Source organism: Xiphophorus hellerii, chromosome 20, assembly GCF_003331165.1.
Source record: "Xiphophorus hellerii strain 12219 chromosome 20, Xiphophorus_hellerii-4.1, whole genome shotgun sequence".
Lineage (NCBI taxonomy): Eukaryota > Metazoa > Chordata > Actinopteri > Cyprinodontiformes > Poeciliidae > Xiphophorus > Xiphophorus hellerii.
In genome coordinates this window covers 12817404-12842998 of record NC_045691.1, presented here as the reverse complement: position 1 = coordinate 12842998, position 25595 = coordinate 12817404, and the positions used below count along the sequence as shown (strand labels likewise).

Below are 25595 nucleotides of genomic sequence, written 5' to 3'. Positions count from 1 at the left end.
TCTCTGTCTAAAAAGGTTCAAGCAGTAGGAATGTTTTGGTAAAGCAGGCTTCAGCATACTTATAAGTTATAAGTTGAATTTGAACTCTTTCCACTTATGCAAAATGTATTAAAAAATGTTCCATGACATGTTCAGGGCTTAGAAAGTTTTAGAAGCTGACCTACATTCAATTTCATCTCTGGTTAGTGTGATGTGTTCCTGGTTCTTCATTATGCTGTTTATTCTCCAACAAACATCTGAGATCTTCACAGCCGGATAAAACATAGACTAAACTGGAGACAAGTAGTCACCATTCACTAGTCAGATTACTTTGAGGATTTACTTATTTGATTTCTTGCACTGGACTATACTGTAGAATGTTAAAAGTTTTTATTTAAAAACCTTCTTCTTCACAAAATATGCTACTTTGCCTTGGTCTATCACATAGAATCACAATAATCCCTTGAAGTTTGAGGTTGTAACTTTATAATAGGCAAAAAAGTTCAAAAGGTATGAATAATCTTGCAAGATGCTATAATGACTAAGGCACTTGGGGCCAAAATACATATGTAGTTCATAAAACATAAATCTAAAGAAGAATTTGGATTTCTACGTTTTTATCAATATAAAAATTATCCAATTAAGGAAATGAGACAAAAACATTGATCAATAATTAAGCTCAATTACTAGTGTGGGACTTGAGAGTAAACTACATTTTTAATCAGTTCTCTACATCAGCTGGGAGAGATTCAACTTTCCCAGCTAACTAAGCATCAGCTTAGTTAATTAGTACGGATAATTAATTTTCTTATTACTGAGAATGGCTTTCTCAGCTCCAGTCAGATTTAATCTGCTTTCTTTAAACATATTTTCAGTTAAATAATTTTTGCCTGTCTGTCTGATTTAAATATTGTTGAGTAGCAGGTACTGGACAGGTATTGTGGTTCAGAAGTCACATTTCCAGTAGATATGGAGTTCTGATTGAACAAAACAGCACAAACCTGAGATGTTACCTTCCTTACACGTTACAAACAACACATTTATTTGGGCTCCGTATGTTTTTTAAGCCCATTTCCTAACAGCTTTCTCGCTTATCAATATGACCTTTAGCAAACCACCATGGGAAGCAATATTCATGATGAAAAATAAAATTTGAAAGGAAGTTGCAGTTGCTAAACAGCTACCTGGTACTTAAATAAGTTCCAAACTACCGGTGGCAAAAAATGATAAGCAGTAAAAGAAAAACTGAGCTAAAAATATTTGTAATATGAGATATAAACAGTGTTTAATTTCTAAAACCGCCACAAGCTGTCACTGTGGCACCACAGAAAAAAAGAATTAGCGGCCTCGTCTGAATATTCACTGTTTGTCAGGCTTAATACATATTCTAATACTCAAGGATTACTCAGCGACGCTCCCAGGCATATTTTTTTTTGGCACCTCTTCTTTTTGATAACAATCATCTCTATCTGCACACACATACACAGTCGCATTTGCAAGCTACTTTCCTTTGGGTTATTTGGCAGAAAAACCCTGAGCACCAAAGGTGTCAAAGCAAATGGCAGGGATTCATATTCCCAGGATGATGAATAATGATGATGATACAAATGGAGTTGGTGAGACGCAGCACTCAGTTAGCCAAGAACATAGTTTGGTTGGCACCAAATCATCCAATCTCCTTATTTAGTGGCTCAGTATTGAGTATTTAATTATGATTTCAGCCAATTTTTAGGCTCCTTCTAAATAATAAGAGAGCTATTAGTTTGTTTTGTTTAACTATGTATCGTTTTTAAGACTAAATATGAAATAAAAACTATCTGATAAGAGCCAATATAAAATATTGTGTATTTAACTCATGTTGAGTTTTAACACTGGAAACACAAAATACAAGCCACCAAGTTTATAGCATATCTGAACAGACCGAAGGGAAAGAAGAGCATGTGTGTGTATATTCTGACAAGCACAGTCACTCTAAATGTCCTTCCCTTGATCTTCAATCTCGTTTGGCTCTGTTCATTAATAGCGCCACCTCAACAGTCATCAGTATGTATGAAACTAAATCAATATCGACACTCTAGTGCTAGAAAGAGGGAAAAATGTTTGTATTAGAGCCAAGGTTGAAGCAAAGACTTGACAAATCATACAAACCAAGTTTATAAGTAGTTTCTACTTCGAAATCCTCTCCTGACTGACTTAGAGACCCAAGATAACCATTTGAAGGACAGACTGAGTTCAGATAAACCTCAGCCTGCAGGAACTCTTGAAAACTGGATAGAGATGTATATTAAATCCTTACTTATGCTCTTTAGATATTAGTGATTGTAAATGGTGACGTTCAATTATTGCCAATATATCAAGGCTGCCATTGGAAAGGCTTTTCTCTCCTAAAAGAACAGTATCATTCAGACTTACAGTATAACATTGCACATTTGAAAAAAATAAAAATAAAAATAAAATAAGACAAGACAAAATGAGTTCTGTGACATTTTTGAAAACAATTTGAAGACATGAGCACAAAGACTCATGTCTTCAAATTTGGCAGTGAAGGTGTGATGGTTTGGGCTCATTTTACAGTACAGTTACATAAAATACTGAATCACAATCAGGATGCAACATTTGGTTAACTAATACATTTTATTTATTCTGGAAAGAATACTAGGCATGGGAAATAGCATATTTTATCAAGTCTCACTTGAATTTAGTAAATTTTTAACCATGATCTAACTTTAATTGGTCACATTGACAGATACTTAAGATTTTCATTAAAAATCAAGTAATGTTAATAAAAATAATGCTCTGGTTTTTTTTGCACATTTCAGGACACAAAAGGACACGTTACAAGACAAAAAAATCTATTCATGAATATACTGAAAAACAATTTTATAGAAAAAAAGGAAACAAAGCAAGAGCTTACAAAAAAAGCCTAATGGGAACAGATGAGCTTTCAGTTGTGATTTGAAAGTAGGGAGAGTAAATTTTGTGAATGTCTGAAGGTTTCAGAGTTGGGGAGCAGAGTGAGAAAAGGTTCTGTTCCCTGCGGCGCGAAGCCTAAGTAGCTTTAGATAAGGTGCCGAAGGCTGTACATCATAGTAAAATGTCTTTCACTGTCAGTAAACGGGCTTCCACGTCTTAATCATTATGGCTTTGAGGCACGAGGAGTCAGCTCATTAACGATTTTGAGTTGTGTTTGATCTTTCTATTTATAACATTTTAACTAACCATTGAAATGACCCAACATAAAGTCGTGTCCATTGTGAGGAGCGAAAGATGTTAAAATATAATGAGGGCCGACAAATGTGAATGTGCTAATGAGTACCACACTGAAACATGTTGCTTTAATTAAGATGTTATATTAAGAGAAATATGCTGTTTCAACTGAACAGAGCATGTTTCACCACCATTCAGTCTCTCACTTCATTCAGTGGAGATTAAAGCTTCTTCATTTGAAAACATAACATAAGATAATTACTTCTTATTTTAAACATACTGATATTTGCATGTCATTCATACAGGTCAAAAATTCAAACATATAAATTATTTATAAAATGAAGTCTGTTTAAATTTTTTATTGAGTATTTTTGGCTTCTTCAACAACATCTATACACATACATATCAGGTGTGCCTATTTCATATTCATTTATTCAGCTGTTTGAAACTGTATTTCAAAGTCGTATACAGATTAATATGACTTTGAAATATACTGCCTAACTTCATTGATTTTATAATCAAGAACAAAAAGTTTGTGTCATTATTGTTTTTTTTCCCTCCAGAGGGTCTTTTGTGGGCTCTAGTGTCCCTTATATGAAAGTAGGCTGACAGGAAAGGGGGAATTATTATTTCTATGCATCTTTGTGGTTTCCATTTGCATGCCACTTTGCTGCTGGATTTACCCACACATGGACACATAAAAGATTATTTTATTATATTATTCCTCTTTTATATCCTGTCTAATCAAGGATTTTATACATGTATCCATCCTGTTCAAAGCAGAGTTCTCTCGTCCTCGTAATAAAGTGGATGAGTGTGAGTGGGTTTGTGTGTCTCTAACCTGATGAGGCACAAGACCAAGAGACGTGGGAGGTTCGTTCATTCTGTCGTCACTGCTGCTGGCCACTGCGTAGCCCCTAAAAATAGAAAACACCCTCAGTAAATTTATGTGTTTTTATAAATCTTAAACATTCCCTGAAATAAAACTTTAAAACACACAATAAGCTCTGAATAACAGAAAATCATTGAGCTCAGAAACTAAAATGGCTGTGAAAGAAAATTATAAAAATATAGAAGCATCCTGAATGCATTGTTGAATTCACAAAACCATTGCCTAAATTGTGAGTTTAATCCATTGTTATGTGCTTCAGCACATTGTATTTATTTCTGTCTATTTTTTTTCACTTGGATCATTTTGTATAGAAGTTAGTTGTATGATTTTTGTTGTTGTTGTTTAATATACTTTGGAGTTTTGATAATTCTTTCTTGTAATTTGGTCCGTTAATTTGTGACGCTTTTGGACCACCTATAAATAGGCTGGGTTGCGCCAGGTAAAGGCAACGCCCTCCCAACAAACACCCAGGATGGGTTCTGACGAGGTGCGCACGTCTCCAGCCTGCCACACGGTAGTTTTTGTTAGCCGTTTGTTTGGTTGATGTTTTTTTTTGTTGTGATTTTTGACCTGGTGGGACCGGTTGTCCTGTTTTCGATTTTTCTTTAGCAGTAGTTTCTTTTTTCTTGTAGTCCGGTACTAGCAGGGGCTTCGACGGCCTTGTATAGGGTTGGCCCCCTGCTGTACCGTTTTGTTCTTTTTGATCGGCTCATCAGGTCCAACTTTCTGTTTATACTTTGGGATTTTTGTTTTCTTTTTTTTGGGACACGGGGAACCGAGGATTTAATTCTCTCTTTTTCTTCACAGAAAAATCAAAAGAAGCTCATCTTAAAGAAAAAGGTCGAGAGAGTTGAAATAAAAATTACTTTTGAATCCTCATTTTTGTCTTCGTGTCCTCAAATATGTTGTGCCCTTTGTGGACGTAACATCCATTCAAATTCAACTTTAAATATTTTAATGACAGTCCAAAAGTAAAGCAATACAATAAGTGAGGGGATTTCAAAGAAATAAATTAAAAACAGTAATATTTGTGACAGATCTTTGAGACAAATTTCAAACAACTACTTTCAGGTTTATGTTTTTTTTAATTTTTTACAAAGAAAGTCATATCCAGTGACCAAACATTTTTGTTTTCATATTTACAAACCTCTAAATAACACTGAACTTTTGAAAAGGCAAAGCAAACCTCTATGTGCCAGTTGTCCATGAAGATGAGCTACAAGCTGCAAGTAGGGTGCACTGTATAATACATCAATCAGAAATTTATATACACTAAGTTAACTTTATAAAAATTTGGTAAGTCTCAGATGACGACACCATTACTCTGTAAGTATTTGATTGGTTAATTCACAGAATTTTAGTTAAATGGAGGCCCACTCATGGCTGTATCAGGCAACACCACAAACACACTGCTTCGTTGTGTAACATTATAAATCAGCGAGAACTCAGGAGGAGAACTGTGAACCTCCACAAGACTGGTTGATCTTTAGGTGCAATTTCAAGTTGTGCAAATCAAAATCCAGAACAAAAGCAAAACAGATTGTCAAGATGCTGTCAGATGGTGTTAAAAGAGTGTCACTCTGCAAAGTGACAAAAAACTTGCACTGGAAGCCCACTCAGCAAGGAAGAAGCTTTTACTCAGAAAGCAACATAGAAAGAAAGCTTGATTACAATTTCAAAATGCACTGCAGTAAAAAGAGATACATTTTTGGAGACATGTCCTTATATTCTGATGAAAGTAAACTTGAAGGGCTTGAAGCTTACAAGTCTAAGAACATCATCTCAGAGTCCCTTCTCCATTGTCAAGTCTCTAGCCGGTTAATATCGGTTAATATCGGCCCGGTTCTAGCCAAGATGGGTGTGTTTCTATTGGCGTTGTGTTCCTCACTTAAGTGGGCGTGAACGTAGGCAGGAACAATGTGGGGGAAGAGGGGAAGCGTCTGAGTGTCGTGAATGTGCAAAGAGCAGCGGGCGATGCTCTGGTGATCTTATTTTACGCATGTACTGTTGGGCAATCAGTTTCTTTAAAATCTCTTAGTCTATTTGTTCATTGTGGGTTTGCCTGTCCAGTAGACTATGTATGCATTCTTCCACCAAAACTGATAAAAACCAACACTTATGGTCTAGTTGCAGATATAAAGATGTTGCTGTTGAAGTAAATCAACAATGCTATCTGCTGACAATCATATGACTTGTGAGCAATACCCAGAGTTTGACTTGTACCACCCTAAAGGGGGTTCTAAAAACCACCCAGTATCTCCAAATATAGACAAATCTGGCCAGGCTGATTGGGGAAGAAACAAGCCACGCCCGCGGAGAAGGAGCTGTGAAGTATGGAACGGCAAACTCATTTTGTGATTTTTTTTTTGCTTTGATAGGGACTGGTGTACTTTACAAAATAGAAGGGATCATAAAAGAAGAGAATTGTGTGGACTAAAAGAAAAATCTACCGGTACTATATAAACTGCATGTTTACTTTGAAAAATGCAAGAAAAACACTCTAAAAGTAAGGTTATGTTCCTTTTCAGTCAATGTATGTAAACATCTGGTTTTAACTGTATGGGTGTTCCTTGTTCAGCCCAACATGCTTTTCCATTGTAGCTTTTTACACTTTTGAGATGTTGGCCAAATACAAAGAAACATGTAATTCAAACTTGGCATGAATACAAAAAGACACTGAGCTCATTTGTGCTTTCAGATCTCAAATGCAGACAGAAGGAACACTTGAGCTTTTGTATGAGCTCCATGACTACAAGTAAACCTAACCAGTTTGAAAAAACTTTTCTTCATGTGAACAACAATTATCAACATTTCACATTTCACACTGAGTTGACAGTGGTTTTACAAAGTCAATGTCTGTCAAACTGCTTGAATACCTACGTGCCAATTATGTGTGTCTTGGAACTGAGAAATAAATATGCGCTATTGGGGACTTCTGGGGATAAAAGTACAATATGAGTGGGTTAAAAAGCAACAAAAAGAACATGCATTGAGTGCCAACTTAAAAGAAGTAGATTTAGTAGATTCAGACCTCTTTAGTACAAACACACACTTGCACAACTCTATTCTTTTACAGAGACACACCGGTGCACATGACTACACACTCAATAGGCAGGAAAACATCTCCTTCAACGTTTTGAAAAAAGGATGAACTAGGTGCAGAAAATATCAAGCGACCACAGATCACAAAGAGAACTTAAGAGTTCACTGAACCTTGGTGTCAAAAGGGGGGGAAAACTAAAACAGTAGTGACACAAATGCCTGCAGCACAGTAAAACATCAGCTGTAGCGCTCCTCCATCAATAAGACAACGTGATCAAAGTTCACTGCAAATTCAAACGGCTACTGGTGCTAAGGGCTGCTTATTAAGGCAGTAATCTGTACAATTCCTTGAAAAGTGCATCATTCACTTCACATAAAGGATATTAGAAGCAAAAGTACAGACTGTTATTTCTCTGTATTATGGTGCTTAGTGAGAAGATGGAGCACTATTTGAAGAAAAATGAATCCCTCAAATGGGAGGAATGGGATGCAAACCCTCAAGTGAAATTACTGATTTGCTTCATGAATAAAAACAAGAGTAGCCATCTGGGAGCTTCCCAAAGGACAGTTCAGTTAGAGGGTGATCGGCTGCTTGATGACAGAATATCAGGACATCAGGGACCTGCACTACAAAGCAGGTTTAATGGCTTACTGAGGAGAAGCTTTGGATGCTGTAGATTTTCTGTATCACAAAGCTGGAGCATAAACTATTTCATATATACATCACTGTATATATGTTAACAGCAGGTCATACTTTAATATAAGACAAAAACCATAAAAAACATAAACATATTGAACACTTGATTTACAAAGAATTGAGAGATATTTACCAAAAGCCTTAAACAAAATCAAATAACTCAAAAATAAATGTAACCTGATGAAGATTATGAGCCAATGTTTATTCTTCTTTGAAGTGTAAATCTGAACCACAGCAGATTTATTTCTGATTTATGCAAACGAGGGCACAAGAATCTGAAACACACAAAACTGATTGGCTCTAACCACGAACATCAAGTCAAATTCTGAGAATTTTTTTGTTTAATCAAAGCATTAAAAATGAGAACTGCCATGGGGCGACTGTAGCTCAGTTGAGAGAGTTGGCATTTTGCAATCAGACGATTTTGGGCTGGAGTTTAGTTTCTCCCTGTCACATGTTGATCTGCCCCTGAGAAAAAGACTTAATCCCAAGTCACATACCAATCTGTGTACCAGTGTATGGATGCGTGCACATTAGAAAGTGCAAGTAGGTGAATGTGGCATAGTGTAAAGCGCTTTAACTGCATTAACCATATTTTTTTCTATCCATAAACCAACACTATTATGATTTGATATGTTTTATTAGTTCAGAAAACACATATAAAGTCATATGCACAATTAATTAAATGGAGATAATCAATCATTTAAATTCTAGAATTTACTGATCAGTTGTTTTGTGCACTGGCTGATGCTATGGGTATTTTTTAACAAAAATATTTTCATTAGAGAATCGAGAGTGACCAGTCACTCAGAATAATGCTTGAACACGTACCCTTCACTATGCTGTAGGATGGACACCATCAGCTCCACAGCCAAAGCTCCAGCAATCATGGCAAGGCCTGGTCTGCTGACGGTGCACTGCTGATCCAAGGTCCGATCCCTGGTCGACTATTCACAAAACATAAAGAACAAAAACACTAACTCGATCATTTTAAATAAAGCCTGACACATTCAGTGAAAGTAAAGAATAAAAGCACCAGTCCAAATGGCTTTTGAGTAGAAAAAAATCTCCTTTGCATGACGCTTATGAATGAAAGCACTGAGGGCAAATTCAGGATCACAAGCTGTTGAGACTCACTGGCAAGCGTAGTTGCATTTCCATCTCAGTAGGCTTTTATTGATGCAACCATGTTTTTATAAACAGCACCATCAGCTTGTCCCTCTCATTGACTGCAGGGTCATCTCTCCAATCAATAGATGGAAAGATGAGCCATTAGTGTCTACAAAAATTGCACTTTATCAAGTAGTAATTGTGCTATAAACGCTGTAGATCAGCAATAGATGGAAAGGAAAACTTGCTAGAGTCCAGAGGCTTGTTTCATTTCCTTATGAAGGCTGATCGGTGTCACTGTAATGAGATATTTGTAACAACAGCCAGAAGAATAAAAGCGACTTGTATCAGCAATACATTATTAATTTTTTTCCCTATTCATTCCCCAAAACTGAAACTCTTCTACATGTAAATTTCAGTGAAAGCAGCCCGTTGGCTCTAATTCCAATGATAATATTACTATAATCTGTGACTGAGGGGCGATATTTGTAGAAGCCAAAGAAGAATAAAGCAGGTTTCTAGAAAATGGCTTTAGCCTTTCATAACTGATGAACGCAGCTCAAACAATACTCACGTGAAAAGGTAATGTGAGAGGGTAAAAAAAAGACAAAAGGGTGAAAGCAAAGGCTGTCAGAGGACAAAAGCAGGATGTGGGTGATGGAAAATGTAAGATTTTTCTGAAATATATAGGCTGAGTTAGGTCCACTTTATGTCAGAACGTCAGGAATAAATGTGTGATTTTTCTTTAAAGCAAGTGGGGACAATTAAATGGACAAAGAGAAACTCTTATATAGAAACTGCAAAAAATAATCAGCACTGAAATTGGAGTGGATCGGTTTGGTTTAAAAATATTCATTCTGTCTTTTCTAACTCCAGCAGATTTATAATAGAGAGTTGTAAGAATAAATAATTATAAATAATTCTCATAAGTATGTTGCTGCTGGAGTACAGGGAGTTATCAGAACGATTGCAATTGTGTTATTTATAACACATGAATACGCTTTGATCTACATTTCACCAGAGCTCTGGCTGTTGGTTTAGGGTTAATGTCCTGCTGGAAGACGAACCTCTGTCCAAGTTTTAAGCTTTATGCAGCTTCTAAAAGGCTTTCTTCTGGATTTTCCCTGGAATTATGTAATCTTCCTATAAAACCTGACCACCTCTCCTGGTGGTGATCCAAGAAAACCACAACCAGTTCATGCTGCTGTGATCGACATACTATACTGTGTGATGGTTTTTGATGCTTCATCATATTCAGGATGAAGCATGTAGGCCAAACAATATTAGCAATACTGTTTGGCCTATATGCCACTTTGGCTGTGTTGGTTTATTGCATAAAACCCTGACTAAATACATTGATGTTTGTGGTTATCACATGACAACATGTGAAAAGGTGCAAGACGTGTGACCAGTTTTCCAAGACACCATTTGCACTGCTGCAGAATGTGTGTTTCATGAGGTGGTTGTATGGATGTTAAGAGCTTTTCTCACATCTCCTGGAGCAACAACATCATTGCAGAAGTAGCAGCCCAACTTGTGCCCTGGGATGTTGGAGAACAGAGAGGATCCTGGGACACTGGGCGCAGCTCCGGCCGGAGTGGAAGATGACGAGGAAGCAGAGGAACAGGAAGTAGAGGAGTCTGTAGCCGCGGAAACACTTTGACTGACGGGAGGTATCTTTAGACCATGTCGCATTACAACGAACGTGTCGAAGCCTAAAGCAGCATTCACCACGAGCTGAGGAGAGAAAGATGATGATATGGTTATTAAGAAGTCTTTTTTTCATTAAACACAAGAACATTTTACACAAATATTGTATATTAGAATTTAAAAATATAGATTAAAAGAAGCTTTTTCTTATTTATTGAACACCTTGTAAAAGTCAGGAAAGCATTTGAAAGAGGGTTAGTTGTGGTGTTTTTATTCTTTGACTTATATATTGTCCAAGTTGGTAAAAAAAACATTGTTATTGATGACTTATCCAATTTCTGGCCTGTGTGAAAATTCAGTGCCTCATTTGATTTGAAGATGACTGTACTTCTGAGGACAGACAAGCACAATCTAGTTCTGTACAGGCATAATAATAATAAAAAAAAACATTTGATGACCTGATAGGTCACTAACAGATGATTCTTAGGAGGAGTGATGAGGGTAGCCAAACAGAATCAACATTAGAAAAGCAATGTATGACATGGTCTTTGGCTTTGTATCATTTGTATATACAGTTTCTAAGATATTTATTTAATAGTAGGAAAAATGTCCATTTTCTGCTTCAACCTGTGGTGCGTGGCAAAAATCAGATCCTTTATTCATCAGAACAATGCAGCTGACAGAGGACATCCTTTATTTTTACTATGACTGCCCATCAATCTGCAGCCTTTGCATTTTAAATGTCCTTCTGTTTTCACTCCTGTGTTATAACAGTTCATAATGTCTTGGCTGAAGCTACGCAGTAAGAAAAAAACAGATCAACTGTGTAAAAAGACATTGAAATGAATGTTTATATTCAGTAATTTTCAATCTGCAAATGTTTTAGTTTAAACCGACACAAATTAAAAATTGAAGGCAACCAAAATAACTCTGATATAGTTGATATAGTGGCCTCTAAGTTTAAGAAAGTCGGCTCTGTCAACTCTAAAACTTTGCTTACTTCCAAATAATACCAAAATTAATACAAGGATGGTAGTGTGCATGGAATCAGTGACTTAGGACTCTTCTTCACCTCATTTGTTTACTTCTCTAACTTCAACTGTCAGTCTGTTAATGATTAACTTCAAGAATTTATCATTGTGAATGCTTTCTGTGTCTGTGCTCTCTTATTTGTCTACAATGATCTGGTTTTTAGTGTCATCTAAAACACCAACTCTACAGAAAAAGAGCATATTAGTTAACTTAGTTAACAAAAGCAATGCTTTATAATGTGCACTGCCTCTAATAACAAGAGCTGAATAAAAAAAGCAGCCTCATCTCACAAAAGGCCCAGCGACTGCTCAGCTGAGCCATCCATTAAAAAAACTAATCAGCATAGTAAACACTTCACTGTGCACCAAAATAGGAGGAGTAACACAAGTTCCTGACTTTATGCTCAATAGAACTGATTTATTATAATAAATAATAAGAAAATGGAATAGTATGAGTCACACTTCAGTGTTAAGTAAGTAAAAGCAGAATATTGACCGTCGCAACAATTTCCTTTGTTCTTCTAAGATCTCTATCTATGTACTGCAAGTAATGGTCACAAACCCTGATCAATTACTGCATAACGTGATTATAGAAGTGCTGCAACCAAACCAGGGAAGTACAATGTTGCATTTAGCACAAATTTGCTTACAATATGTAACCTAGTGTTTAAAAACACAAGAAAAAAATAATAGATGTTGATTCAATGTCTTATTCTACCAAAATAGCTAAAAGGTAATTACGTAAATCTTAAAAAAAAAAAACCTGACCTATAACAAGGCCAAAGTAAAACATTTTAGCACATAAGATGCTATTTAATCATTTCTCAAGTTCTTCTTATTTTTTTCTTTCATGTTGTATAACAACAAGTTAACAGAACACAATTTTTCCAACATATTAGTAAAACTAAATAGATTAGCTTATATGTGGTAAAAAAAGAATATAATATACATTCAATCTTAAAATAAATGCAATTACATAAAACAAATACAACATACACAACAATAACAATACAAAATCTTACAATCAATTTTATTTTATATTAAATTTTATAATTTAATAGGTATTTTAGCCAATTTTCACCAAATTTACTTAACCAACTGCCGAGCGCGTGCGATGACTCACCGATGCTCCGAGCTGTCAACGGCTATTTTTCGGGCTTCAGCTGTTCACGGGGGAAACCCTCCGAGATCTAATAAAACCGAATGTAGTATTTTGAATTATATATTTAGTGAATTTATATTAATATTGTTTTCCTTACCAATTTCCAGATTCGTCAATTTCTTTCTACCTCTTTACGGAAACGACCGTCAGCTGTTAGCTCTCAAGCGTTCGCAGCGAAACAACCGTCAGCTGTTCTCAAGCGTTCTGAGCGAAGCAACCGTCAGCTGTTAGCTTTCAAGCCTGTCTGCCGCGCTCCGAACGAAACAACCGCCAACTGTGAATCTGAGCCAAACCCTGCACTTGTAGAGGCAAAACGTAAAGAACTAAAAGCAAAAAGGCAAATATGGGATAGACAACACAATGGCTCTGCTTCTTTAAACTGAAGTTTGCCTCTGTTGAGGGACAAACAGAGGCTACCACAGAGTCAAACCGTCCCCTTGAACCCAAGCAAAATGTGCCGACTAAAAAACGTGCCATTTTAAAGTCGCATACTAAAACCGGCAGATTCAAACTGCCTCAAGGTTTAATCGGTACTAAAAGTACAGCCCAAGTAAAGATTGACAGCAATACTGTAAACTGCTTACTCGATTCTGGCTCCCAGGTGACCACGGTCCCACAATCATATTATGAACAACATCTGTCCAGTCATCAGATTAAGCCACTTTTTGACCTACTCGAAGTAGAAGGTGCAAACGGCCAATCAGTGCCTTACTTAGGGTACATTGAAATGAACGTCACTTTTCCAAAAGAGTTTCTCGGCATTGAAGCCGATGTGTCAACACTTGCCTTAGTCGTGCCAAACATTCGAGCTGCTTCCCAGTCTTTGGTGTTAATTGGAACTAACACCTTAGATGTGCTTTATGAATTGTATAACGAAGCATGTCCCGGACTGCAGCCTCTCATTTCAGATGGTTATAAGGCAGTGTTAAAAGTGCTAGAGTTAAGACACAAACAGACCAAAGGCAGTAGCCTTGGTCTAGCAACCATGTATAACAAAGGCCCTCAGCTAGTCCCAGCAGGCCAGACAGTTGTCCTGGAAAGCTTGGTAGCAGTGTCAGCTAATACCACAGAGAGATCCGTGCTGCTAGAGCACCCATCCTTTTCAACCTTACCTGGGGGTGTCCTAGTAAAGCCAAGTCTCATCAGCTTACCTGAGCGAGCACCCTACCTGATACCAGTTGTTCTCACCAATGAAACTGAACATGATGTGACAATCCCTCAAAAATGTGTGATTGGAGAGATCCACACGTTCCAGAGAGTCCTCTCTCGCCAACATTCAGTGGGATCTTCCAAATCTGAAGTCGGTCAAAAACACAATCTGGTTTTTAACTTTGAGTCCTCTCCTATCAGTACTGAGTGGAAAGAGCACATCTTGCATAAGCTCAATAACATGCCAGAGGTTTTTGCACAAAATGACCTTGATTTCGGTCGGACTGATCAAGTCAAGCACAACATTAAACTGTCAGATGAAACTCCATTCAAACACAAAGCACGACCCATACACCCCAATGACCTAGAAGCCGTCCGTAAACATTTACAGGAGCTGCAACAAGCAGGCGTGATTCGAGAATCCACTTCACCGTTCTCTTCGCCCATTGTCGTTGTGCGAAAGAAAAATGGCGACGTCCGTCTCTGCATAGATTACAGAAAACTCAATTTGCAGACTGTAAAAGACGCTTACGCGCTCCCGAACTTGGAGGAAACATTCTCTACATTGACTGGATCTAAATGGTTTTCAGTCCTTGATTTAAAATCTGGCTACTATCAGATTGAAGTAGAGGAAGCTGACAAACCAAAAACTGCGTTTGTATGTCCCAGTGGCTTTTGGGAGTTTAATAGAATGCCTCAAGGCATTACAAATGCTCCCAGCACTTTCCAGCGCCTTATGGAACGATGTATGGGTGACATGAACTTAAAGGAAGTTCTTGTGTTCCTTGACGACATCATTGTCTTTTCCAAGACACTTGAGGAGCATGAAACTCGATTAATGAAGGTTCTAAACCGCCTCAAAGAGTACGGTCTTAAACTGTCTCCTGAAAAATGCAAGTTTTTTCAAACTTCGGTGCGATACCTCGGACACATAGTATCCCACAAAGGGGTGGAGACAGACCCAGAGAAAGTGAAAGCTCTGAGTAGCTGGCCTGTGCCCAGAGACCTTAAACAACTTCGTTCGTTTTTAGGTTTCTCGGGGTACTACAGGCGCTTTATCAAGAACTATTCGAGCCTTGTTAAGCCTCTCACAGATCTAACATCAGGCTATCCACCGCTGCGTAAGAGCACAAAACCCAAAACTAAGCCTGCTGAGTACCATGATCCGAAAAAACCCTTTGGTGAGCGGTGGACTCCGTCTTGTGAGCAAGCTTTCAAAGACATCATTGAGAAGCTCACTTCTGCTCCTATCTTGGCATTTGCAGACCCTAAGCTGCCGTACTCACTTCATACCGACGCCAGCACCACAGGGCTTGGCGCCGCCCTTTATCAGGAACAGAATGGACAAACAAGGGTCATTGCTTATGCCAGCAGGGGGTTATCCAGGAGCGAAGCTCGTTACCCCGCCCACAAGTTAGAGTTTTTGGCCCTAAAGTGGGCTGTAACCGAAAAGTTTGCAGACTATCTTTATGGGAACCAGTTTACTGTCATTACTGACAGTAACCCTCTGACCTATATTCTGACAACAGCTAAGATGGATGCAATGAGCTACCGTTGGTTAGCTTCTCTTTCCACCTTTAACTTTAAGCTCCAATATAGAGCAGGAAAACTCAACTCTGATGCAGACGGTCTTTCAAGGCGACCGCATGGTGAGTTATTAAATGATGCTGTATCACAAAAAGAGCTTGACAGGATACAGCAGTTCACCCAAACTCATTTGGCACAGCAAGACACCAGTTTAAGCCAAGAGGTGGTGTCAGCCATCTGTGAGAGACCCTTATGTTGTAGTTTCTCAGATGAACCTACCCCTCTTGTTCACTCATTAGCCATCTCGGTAAACACCTTACCAGATGACTTTGTCAATGAAGATGATTGTGGTGGTCTTCCAGTCGTGCCTCATCTGTCAGCTGAACAACTCAAACAAGAGCAACGAGCTGACCCTTGCTTGCGCGAGGTCATTATCCAAATTGAGACTGGTAAAAAGGTTCCACCTACAGTCAGAACAGAACTTCCAAATATAAGTCTGTTGCTTCGAGAACTAAATCGCCTTGAGCTGCACAACCAAATATTGTACCGAACACGCCAAGATGATGGCAGTGTCACTCATCAGCTCGTCCTACCCGAGCAGCTCCGTGAGGCAGTTTTTCACAGTCTCCATAATGATATGGGCCATTTAGGTATTGAGCGTACCCTCGATCTCGCCAGAGGAAGGTTTTATTGGCCTCGTATGGCAGCTGACATCGAGAACAGAATCAAAACATGCAACCGCTGTGTGCGGCGAAAGACCCCCCCGGAAAAAGCTGCAGCGCTTGTGAACATAAAGTCTACCAGACCGCTTGAACTGGTTTGTATGGATTTCTTATCCATTGAGCCAGATCAAAGCAACACAAAGGATGTGCTCGTACTAACTGATCACTTCACTAAGTATGCCATAGCCATTCCAACTTCTAACCAAAAAGCCCAAACCGTGGCAAAATGTCTTTGGGATCACTTTATAGTTCCTTATGGCATCCCTGAACGATTACATAGTGATCAAGGGCCAGATTTTGAGTCACACGTAATAAAAGAACTTTGCAAGATCATGGGCATTCACAAGATTCGAACCACTCCTTATCATCCTAGGGGGAATCCTGTGGAACGCTTTAACCGCACCTTGTTAAGTATGCTTGGGACCTTAGAACATAAAGACAAAACGCAGTGGCGCAACTTTGTAAAACCATTGGTCCATGCGTACAATTGTACGAAAAATGACACAACCGGATTTGCACCTTATGAATTAATGTTTGGTCGTCAACCCAGATTACCTGTTGACCTTGCATTCAACCTACCTCTCCAAAACAAAAGTTTTAAGTCCCACTCACAATATGTGGAAAAACTGAGAACAACTCTCCAAGAAAGCTACAAACTAGCAATCCAAAATGCTAACAAAATGGCTGACAGAAATAAAGCCAGATTTGACATGCGTGTAAAACCATCCAAACTAGAACCTGGAGACCGAGTTTTGGTGCGAGCCGTTCGTCTTAGGGGTAAGCATAAACTAGCCGATAGGTGGGAGACAGACATTTATGTTGTGGTAGAACAAGCTGGTGATCTGCCAGTCTACACCATTAAGTCTGAAACTAAAGATAGGTCAGTGCGCACTGTCCATCGTGACCTTCTTCTACCTTGCGGGTTCCTTGCTCCCACAGAAGAAAATCCAACTCCGCCAAATCAGGTCTGCAAACCTAAAACACGGCAGTCCCCTGAGCAAAATGAAGAATTCAATCTTCCTGAACCTGAAAACGAGGAGTTCTATTGGCTTAGAGAACAACCTGTCCCAGAGTCAATCAAATTCACGCGAATTTATGAGATTCCAAAACAGACATGGCCTAAAAACTTACCTATATGTGACAACTTACCTGAATGTGACAACACACCTGAATTCAGCAATGTACCCAATTGTGATGACGTTCCTGGCAGTGACCTGGTAGTTCCTTCTGAAGAGAAGTTTGAAGCAGTAGTAAATACTGAACGGTTGACCCATGGTAGTGATTGTAAAAGTGAACCTAACCTACATAGTGAAGGTGTATGTGACCAAAATGTATCAGAGGACAAACCCAACCACCCAAGTCATGAAACCACAAATCCTGTGAGACGTTCAGAGAGACAAACCACTCAACCAAAGAGGCTCCAGTATAGCCAGTTAGGGAACCCACTCATATCCATTGCCCAGTCCCTATTCCATGGCTTAAGCCTTGCTTTTACTAGTGCCTTGATAGAACCTGAACTTGAAACCACTTTTAAGGGTTCCAGCATTCCTGTCATTTCAAAACAACCCATCCTATGCAAAGGGACTTGCATGTTCCAAGGGGGGACAGTGTAACCTAGTGTTTAAAAACACAAGAAAAAAATAATAGATGTTGATTCAATGTCTTATTCTACCAAAATAGCTAAAAGGTAATTACGTAAATCTTAAAAAAAAAAAAGTGAAATATGCTTTTAGTGTTAGCTTCTATTGACAGATTAGGCAGCCAATGGCTGGCGCGGTCTGGTTTCGTGTCGGCCAATGGGGTTGATCGTCCCGCCCCTTTTTTAACAGCTGGCGGTTGTTTCGTTCGGAGCGCGGCAGACAGGCTTGAAAGCTAACAGCTGACGGTTGCTTCGCTCAGAACGCTTGAGAACAGCTGACGGTTGTTTCGCTGCGAACGCTTGAGAGCTAACAGCTGACGGTCGTTTCCGTAAAGAGGTAGAAAGAAATTGACGAATCTGGAAATTGGTAAGGAAAACAATATTAATATAAATTCACTAAATATATAATTCAAAATACTACATTCGGTTTTATTAGATCTCGGAGGGTTTCCCCCGTGAACAGCTGAAGCCCGAAAAATAGCCGTTGACAGCTCGGAGCATCGGTGAGTCATCGCACGCGCTCGGCAGTTGGTTAAGTAAATTTGGTGAAAATTGGCTAAAATACCTATTAAATTATAAAATTTAATATAAAATAAAATTGATTGTAAGATTTTGTATTGTTATTGTTGTGTATGTTGTATTTGTTTTATGTAATTGCATTTATTTTAAGATTGAATGTATATTATATTCTTTTTTTACCACATATAAGCTAATCTATTTAGTTTTACTAATATGTTGGAAAAATTGTGTTCTGTTAACTTGTTGTTATACAACATGAAAGAAAAAAATAAGAAGAACTTGAGAAATGATTAAATAGCATCTTATGTGCTAAAATGTTTTACTTTGGCCTTGTTATAGGTCAGGTTTTTTTTTTTGGAGTTTGTACAGTACACTTTTGGCTTGGAGGGCCAAAGATTCCAAGACCCTCTTCACCTGAAACTGGATGGCGAGCCCCAGCCCAGAGGACCAGGCGCACGGGTAGATAGTGACCCGACTGGTCACCAGCTGAGAGACTTTGAGACTGAAGAATTAATTCATTGGAGACTGAAGTATTCAATTTATTTATTTATTTTTTTTTTTTAAAAGCGCGCAGTATTTGTTTGTCTGTTTTAAATGTGGATCCACAATTTTTTATTATATTAAATATTTGCTCTTTTCTTGTAGACACTGTGTGTTCTGTTGTTGCTCACACCTGGGTTCCCTAGAATTTAATATCTTCTGATTAGGCCCAACTTCCTATATATATAGTATAAATTAATTAACCTGTTTTTGTGAGTTGCAGGTTACAAATAGGTTTATTGTCAATCCAAGGTAATTCACATAGGCTTTCACACGATGTAATTTTCACAACATGTTCACAACACGTGGTGTTTTATATTTTAAGAGCCATTGCTGACATAAAGCCAGTGTAAATTCTTATAGTAAAAGGCTTTCTGTAGTGTCTAAAATGAAAAACCCTTCGTCAGACCTTTGTGCTGTAAACAGCTGTTTCCTGTGACAACAGTGGTGGAAGAGAGCCGCCCATCAAATGTACAATACGCACTAATGAGTTAAAAGTGGCCAAAAAGCCTCAGAAAGCATTATGATAATTTGCTCAGTGTACTCCACTGCAGGTGTACACTTTGACAATGCGTGTTATTATGTCTGTCGTTGTTCGTATGTAAAATGAAATGGAGCTTTAATTGCTCCTGAGCTTCAACCCCAAGCCACTGGTGTGAGTTCATTTCACATGCTGCACTGTTCCTTTCTTACCTTTCTCTTGCTGGCAGCTATAACAGTGGGCAGCCAGCGGCTCTCCCTTGTGTCCATGAGCAAAAACACCACATCGTGTTCTGAAATGAGCTTCTCCAGCTGCACCACATCTTTCTGGGCCTGGGAAAGCGTAGCCTGAGAGAAATTCACTGGATGGCCAGGCATTGGGATGCTCATATTGTAGCCCTCAGCGCTCTGTAAGAGGAAATGAAAGCGGAGACAATCTTATTAAGCCTTGGATGAAATGACTGTGTGTATAAACAGAGGCCAAGTACGTGATAGCCAACATTAGAGAGTGAGTGGTCAGTGGAGATGAACAGTGAAATCATAATTAGTGGCCTTGTTAGGTTTGGACATCCAAGCTGAAGTGAAGACTCCTTATAGCATGTCTGCATGTAAATGCAATAGTCATGTCTTTGGCAAAGCAAGGCAAGGGAAGGAAGTTTTATTTCTATGGCATATTTCAGTAACAAGTGCTTTAAATGATGAAAACATAAAACAATAAAATTAAAAAGGGGTACATTGCAGTGAAATAATAAGAAAAGTAAAGAAACGTTAGTCTATGGACTAAAATTAAAGTTTTAGTCCATAAAACGTAAAGCTCATATTAACTGAGCCTGAGGCTAAAACCCAAAGAAAATGGATTTTAGCCTTGACAAAGAGGAACTCATTGTTTCAGCACTTTTGCTGTTTTTTGGAAGTATGTTCCAAATTACAGGAGCATAAAAGTTGAATAAGGAAGGAGACTCAAATTGCCACCATCAGGGGTTTAGGTACAACCCAGGAACCACAGAGGTTCAAGTTTCTCATAAACTGGAAATTACTAGAACACCAGTATCACCATCCACAGCGGACCCAGGTTTATAATTTAACTGATCAACAATAAGTCAACCAAGAAAAGGATTCTTATCTGAACCAAAGATCTTCAACTGCGCTGGGATTATTTGGTAATCCTGCAGCACAAAATTGGCATTGCTGGGTTATATAATCTCATCTTTCAATTTAATATTTTTATGTAATATTTCTTAAATGTTCCAAATATTTCACAAGCAATGTCTTCTGTTGTTGTAGCGATTCCTCCTTCTTGCCACAGTGGCTGCAGATATTTTTGCACCCATTTTTCAAGCGTGCTAGTTATAAACGCCAAAACAGCACTGACAGTGTGGTTCCAGATGAATAAATTGCATTATGGGTGGTAAGTTAATACATTTGCAAGTCCTCCTCCCAGTTTTGAACTTCCTGATTTTCATGAAGGCACTAGACTGCACCTGTTATTTTGCTGATGTAATCCTGTTTGTGTGTTGTTTGCAGATCATGTTTGCTAAGAAGTTTGCACCTGAACATGCAAATCGTTTAAAAATCAGGTCATGTAGATTAAAAGAAAATTACAATAAATTACATCAAACATGTATCTAATTCTTTTTCATTGTCACTGTAGTTTTATGTTGTATAATCAATCCACCTGAGAAAAAAAAGCATCTCAACAAAATAACTACAAGCCCAAATGACATTGACACCAAATATGACTGAATGTAAACATCTGACTGAATTTGTAAAAAGAAAAACCAAGAACTGTAGGAAGAATGGGCAAAAATAACTGAGGGGAAAAGTGCTTCACTCAACAGCTACCTTTCAGATTTAATTTTTTCATGTGGAAAAAAGTCAGTGCAAGTAGTTTGGCAAATTAGAGCACTCCTTAAAGCTTCAATAGTACCACCTACTGCTGTACTTTCAGCCCCCAGTGAACCCTTTTATTGCAATTCTCCCTGAGTCTGTTTTTCAGACGTCTTCTGAGGCTTTGGCTTTTTTTATAGTTTGATTGAAACAAAAAGTTAAAAGAAGTTCCTACCAAAAGTCAAACAAGGTTAGTCAATTTAGCCCAACTTACTCTTTTTTTGATTTTTAAAAATGTTTTCTTTTTCCAACACATAGAGCATAATGCTATATTTTCGACAACCCCCAGGACACAGGAAACTGTTTTTGCTTTTGATTACATGGTTTATCAAACAGACTACATATTTCTAAATTAAGAAATATTGTATGAAAAAACCTAAGTCATACTAAAAATATTCATAAAACCATTTATTGTTCTTTAACCATATTATATTCCATATATTTATGGTTGTTATTTTAGACATGAAGATAGCACTGTGTTGCTGCAATCAGGAGCAATGCTTCTAATTGTTTATTCTAGGTTTGTGATTTATTAAAATAAACACCTAAAACATTTCAACACTGACATAACCTACAAACAAAATTATTAAATAAAAATATAAAAATCTGATTATTATTTTGAGGATTTTTAGCCACTTCTGAAAGTTATGATAAAAAAAATTCAAAACAGTTAAAAAAAAATTTCATATCATATTGCAATGGGTATATAAATGGTAATTATTATTCCAGAGAATGTAAATGTTGATTTAAATAAGCCTTGTTATCTATTTTTTCTTGCTCATACATTTCTCCAAAATGTTAATAAAAAAGCCACATCATTGAGTGTTAGATTGTGCAAGTCAACAGTTTTGACTAGAAATAAAATCCCACAGAGAAAAGCCAAGTCACTGCTTGTTCATTCTGAACACTGAATTACTTTGTCTGGATTTGTCACCATGAAAGAATTGGAAATGTCAAGAGTAATTTCAAATGAAAAACAGAAAAGGGCAAGGATAAGGTGAGATATTTTAATAAGAGGAGCAGCTTTTACTGAATCAGTAGATTTCACAAGCTTCTCTTAGCATACTTCAAGAGTGGGAGCTGCTAACAAAGTGTTACATTTACATTTAACTTTGACGTAAGTGTTGCTAAGCAGTAGGGTGGTGAGTTCACACTGTACAGATAGTAATCACATTCCAATAACTCCAATAAATATCACCAGCCTGCAGCCAAGCGAGAAAATTAAATTTCAGTGTGGAAAACGCTTATAGCGAAGACTTTATGAAGACTTTATGAGGACCCAATATTACAAGATTTCTCAATCAACCAAACCACAAAATATTGGCAACTCCGCCAGCTATCCTGACATTTTTTGACCATGGTCAAAATATAAAACCTGCTGCTCCCTTCGACACCAAGACCTTTTCTGATCCAGATTTTCTCACTTCAATTACTGGAGTTCTGTGCCTTCAGCACCTGATGCTCCATATTTGTAGAAAAACAACCCGATGGAAAAAAAAGAAAAGGAAAGAAGAAACCCTTAATAATAAGGGAACACATGGATTCAGCTGCTGTGCCTGAAAACGAGCAGAGTTTTGTGCTTCCTATTCTTTTTCCCAGAAGAAGAAGAGAAAAAGAAAATTAAAAAGGACGGAGACAGAGGCTTGGAAATAAACATGATGGGGCAACACCTGCTTGCGTGTGCATTTTACAAAGCACATCACAGGTGACATTATTATCTCAGACCACTGTATCTCATTACCGGGAGAAACAATTGCACAGTCGTGACTGCAATACAAACGAGGTGTAGGCCAGAGTTTAGAGTAATTTCAGACAATCTGCAGACGGATGACGAGACATTCAAATTTGGGAAGATTAAAAACTCAAAGATGATTTTACTCAAAAAACTGAGTCTGAATTCACAAAATTAAGAGAATAGCAACATTCTTATGTAAACAGATTTTCAAAGTTTTGCTTATGCTGTTATATAATTGACCTACATGTGGTGTTTTTGGCTTGTATGCATAAAATTATTTCAGCCACGTGTCAGAAGAACACACAAGAATATTTTTGAGGCCAGATAATATATATTACATAATAACAGACAATGGGGCATTAGCCGCTTCATAAGGACCTCAATTTACAATCACCAAACTTGTAAAATACACACAGGTGTACAGAGATAATTAAAAATGATAAATATGCATATGGTCCACGCAATTCCAAGAGGCTTAATAATGAGTGAGCTCTATCGCACCCAATCTGAGCCAGTCTTTGAGTTATTGGCTGCCTTTTCATTTGCTAATCCAACCAAAATATCTCCCTCAGTGGAGCCAGTCATTAATTACTAAAGTAATGAAACCGGTCCATTAATATGCAGATAAAACAGCTTCTCATTTTCTCCTCATTTTGGACACTTTAGATATAATCATTCAACAAGGGAGAATTTTAAATTACTATACTATCCAATAATTTGCTCTATGCAACAGAGTCTTTTGTAGAACGAGCCTAAAAGAAGACTCATAATTACTAAAATTACGAGATGACAAATATTTCCATTTGTTTAAAGATTTTACAAACGCTGACCTTGTATAGCAGGTTATAACCCAAACATGAATCTTTACTGTTTGACTCACCACACCCGGAAAGATTTTTGTAAGACGGTCAACAGCTGCTGTAGCTTTTGATTTCCCTCCTCCGAGGCAGTCTTCGAACTCATAAAGTGGCTGTCGAACCGGATTGGAGTACGAGATCTTGGCGTTGTCAACAAAGGTGATGTGTCGGACTCCCCAGCCCTAGAGAAGGACAGAGACACACAGTTCATCCTTGAACTACATCAGAAAACAGGACTTTCTGTCGGGCTTCAGTGAACATTAGACGTGCAGAACATTCCCACATTAAAATAGAATTTTGCTAACTTTTTTGCACCATACCAAGCTCTGTTTGTGTTGACAACAGAGATGAGAAGACTCTGAGTTAACTACAGTCAATAGTTAAACAGCAAGGTGTTTAAAGTGAAGTCATAAGAAGAAGCCATTTAAAGGGAACTTTCTATCACATGTTGAGAAATGTCTGGTTCATTCAGCAAGAGAGAGCAAAACTTTCAGCAAATATCACCAAGGCACACTAGATGGAGTACAGAAAGGTTGCTGTTTTTAGCTGTGTGTACTTTCAACCTCTGACGTAAATAATCTGAATTTGGAAGTCCTGTAATCTGTCATTTGTTTTCATTCAGAATTTTTTTAAATACAAATCGGATGTGAATCACCAGCAAGAGACAAATCACTTCCAGTGTTCAATGATTTAATATAATTTTTTATACAATTATAATTCTATTATTTAGTAGCATAAATAATATAATTATGTTCTGTTCAGATTGCGCTCGGTTCAAATAATGAATTAGCTGCATGCGAGATGGGGGTCGGGTAGAAACAAAAATAGAAAATTAAATAGACGTCACTCAAGTCCTTCATCAATGCTTGTTCGTATCTTACAACAAAATGTTGCATTATTATTTCAAACTAGTCCTTGGTAAAGGAGACCATGCAAAAAGGTTGTGTTCACTGTCTGTTTTACCAAATAAATGGGGAATAAGGAGTGTATTGATAAGCATGTTTCTATTTGTGTCAGAGTTAGAGATAGAAGTAGAGTGTGTACTCTACGTATGTTCATTTGGATTATTTTATCTTTGCCAAATAATGGATCAATCTTTCATCCTTCCGTCTTACCATGAGGGTCCTGGCAACATTGCAGCCCAGAGTCCCAGCACCAAGAAGGAGACACTTTGTGTTGACCACTTTGTCCAAGTCCAAAGAAGGAACCAGCCTCCATCTCATTAATTTAAGGTTCAGGTCCACTGATGACTCTGCAAGTCTGCAGGAAGCAGAATGAAAAAACCAAATGCCTTCAGTTTCTGATTACACCTGAAATTATTCAACTTCGCACTGTGAATTAGCTTTATTTGCAAAATTAAAAATCATTCAGGTGTTTGCAATAAACCAATCATAGAAGAACACTTTGAAAAGTTGAACAGAATCAATATTGCAAACATTTTATGCACATTAAACACTATATCCTACTTTCAGTCACTGCAAGGGACCCAAAATTTTTCAACCCCAGAGAAAAAAATATTCATACAAGCATATGTTTAGAAACATAATATGTGGGCTCAGGGACTCTTGGTGAAGAGTTTCATCAAGTCAGTTATTATGGGAAAAGATGGTAATACACCTAACTCAAGAATATTAATGAACTGAAGGTCTTTCCCCAAGATTACAGAGGAACGATGTCAGAAGCTGGAATCTGACTATGAATCACATTTTTAGTGGGTCATAATAACAGTACTGAAGAATGGTTGTCAGGAAGAAGATTGACTTTGAAACA

At 37.7% G+C, this 25595-nt stretch overlaps 1 protein-coding gene across 3 annotated transcripts in view; it reads right to left on the bottom strand.

Moving 5' to 3' along the window:
* The window catches only part of atg7 (ATG7 autophagy related 7 homolog (S. cerevisiae)), a 78023-nt gene that overhangs the window by 39944 nt on the left and 12484 nt on the right, over window positions 1-25595 (bottom strand). For all 3 annotated transcript variants that reach the window (XM_032548734.1, XM_032548733.1, XM_032548735.1), the window contains exons 11-16: window positions 24941-25085; window positions 23849-24007; window positions 19560-19754; window positions 10419-10664; window positions 8649-8764; window positions 4028-4103 (exon numbers count right to left, since the gene is read on the bottom strand). In XM_032548734.1, the coding sequence (XP_032404625.1) occupies window positions 4028-4103; window positions 8649-8764; window positions 10419-10664; window positions 19560-19754; window positions 23849-24007; window positions 24941-25085 (937 nt within the window). The remainder of the gene's footprint in view (window positions 1-4027; window positions 4104-8648; window positions 8765-10418; window positions 10665-19559; window positions 19755-23848; window positions 24008-24940; window positions 25086-25595) is intronic.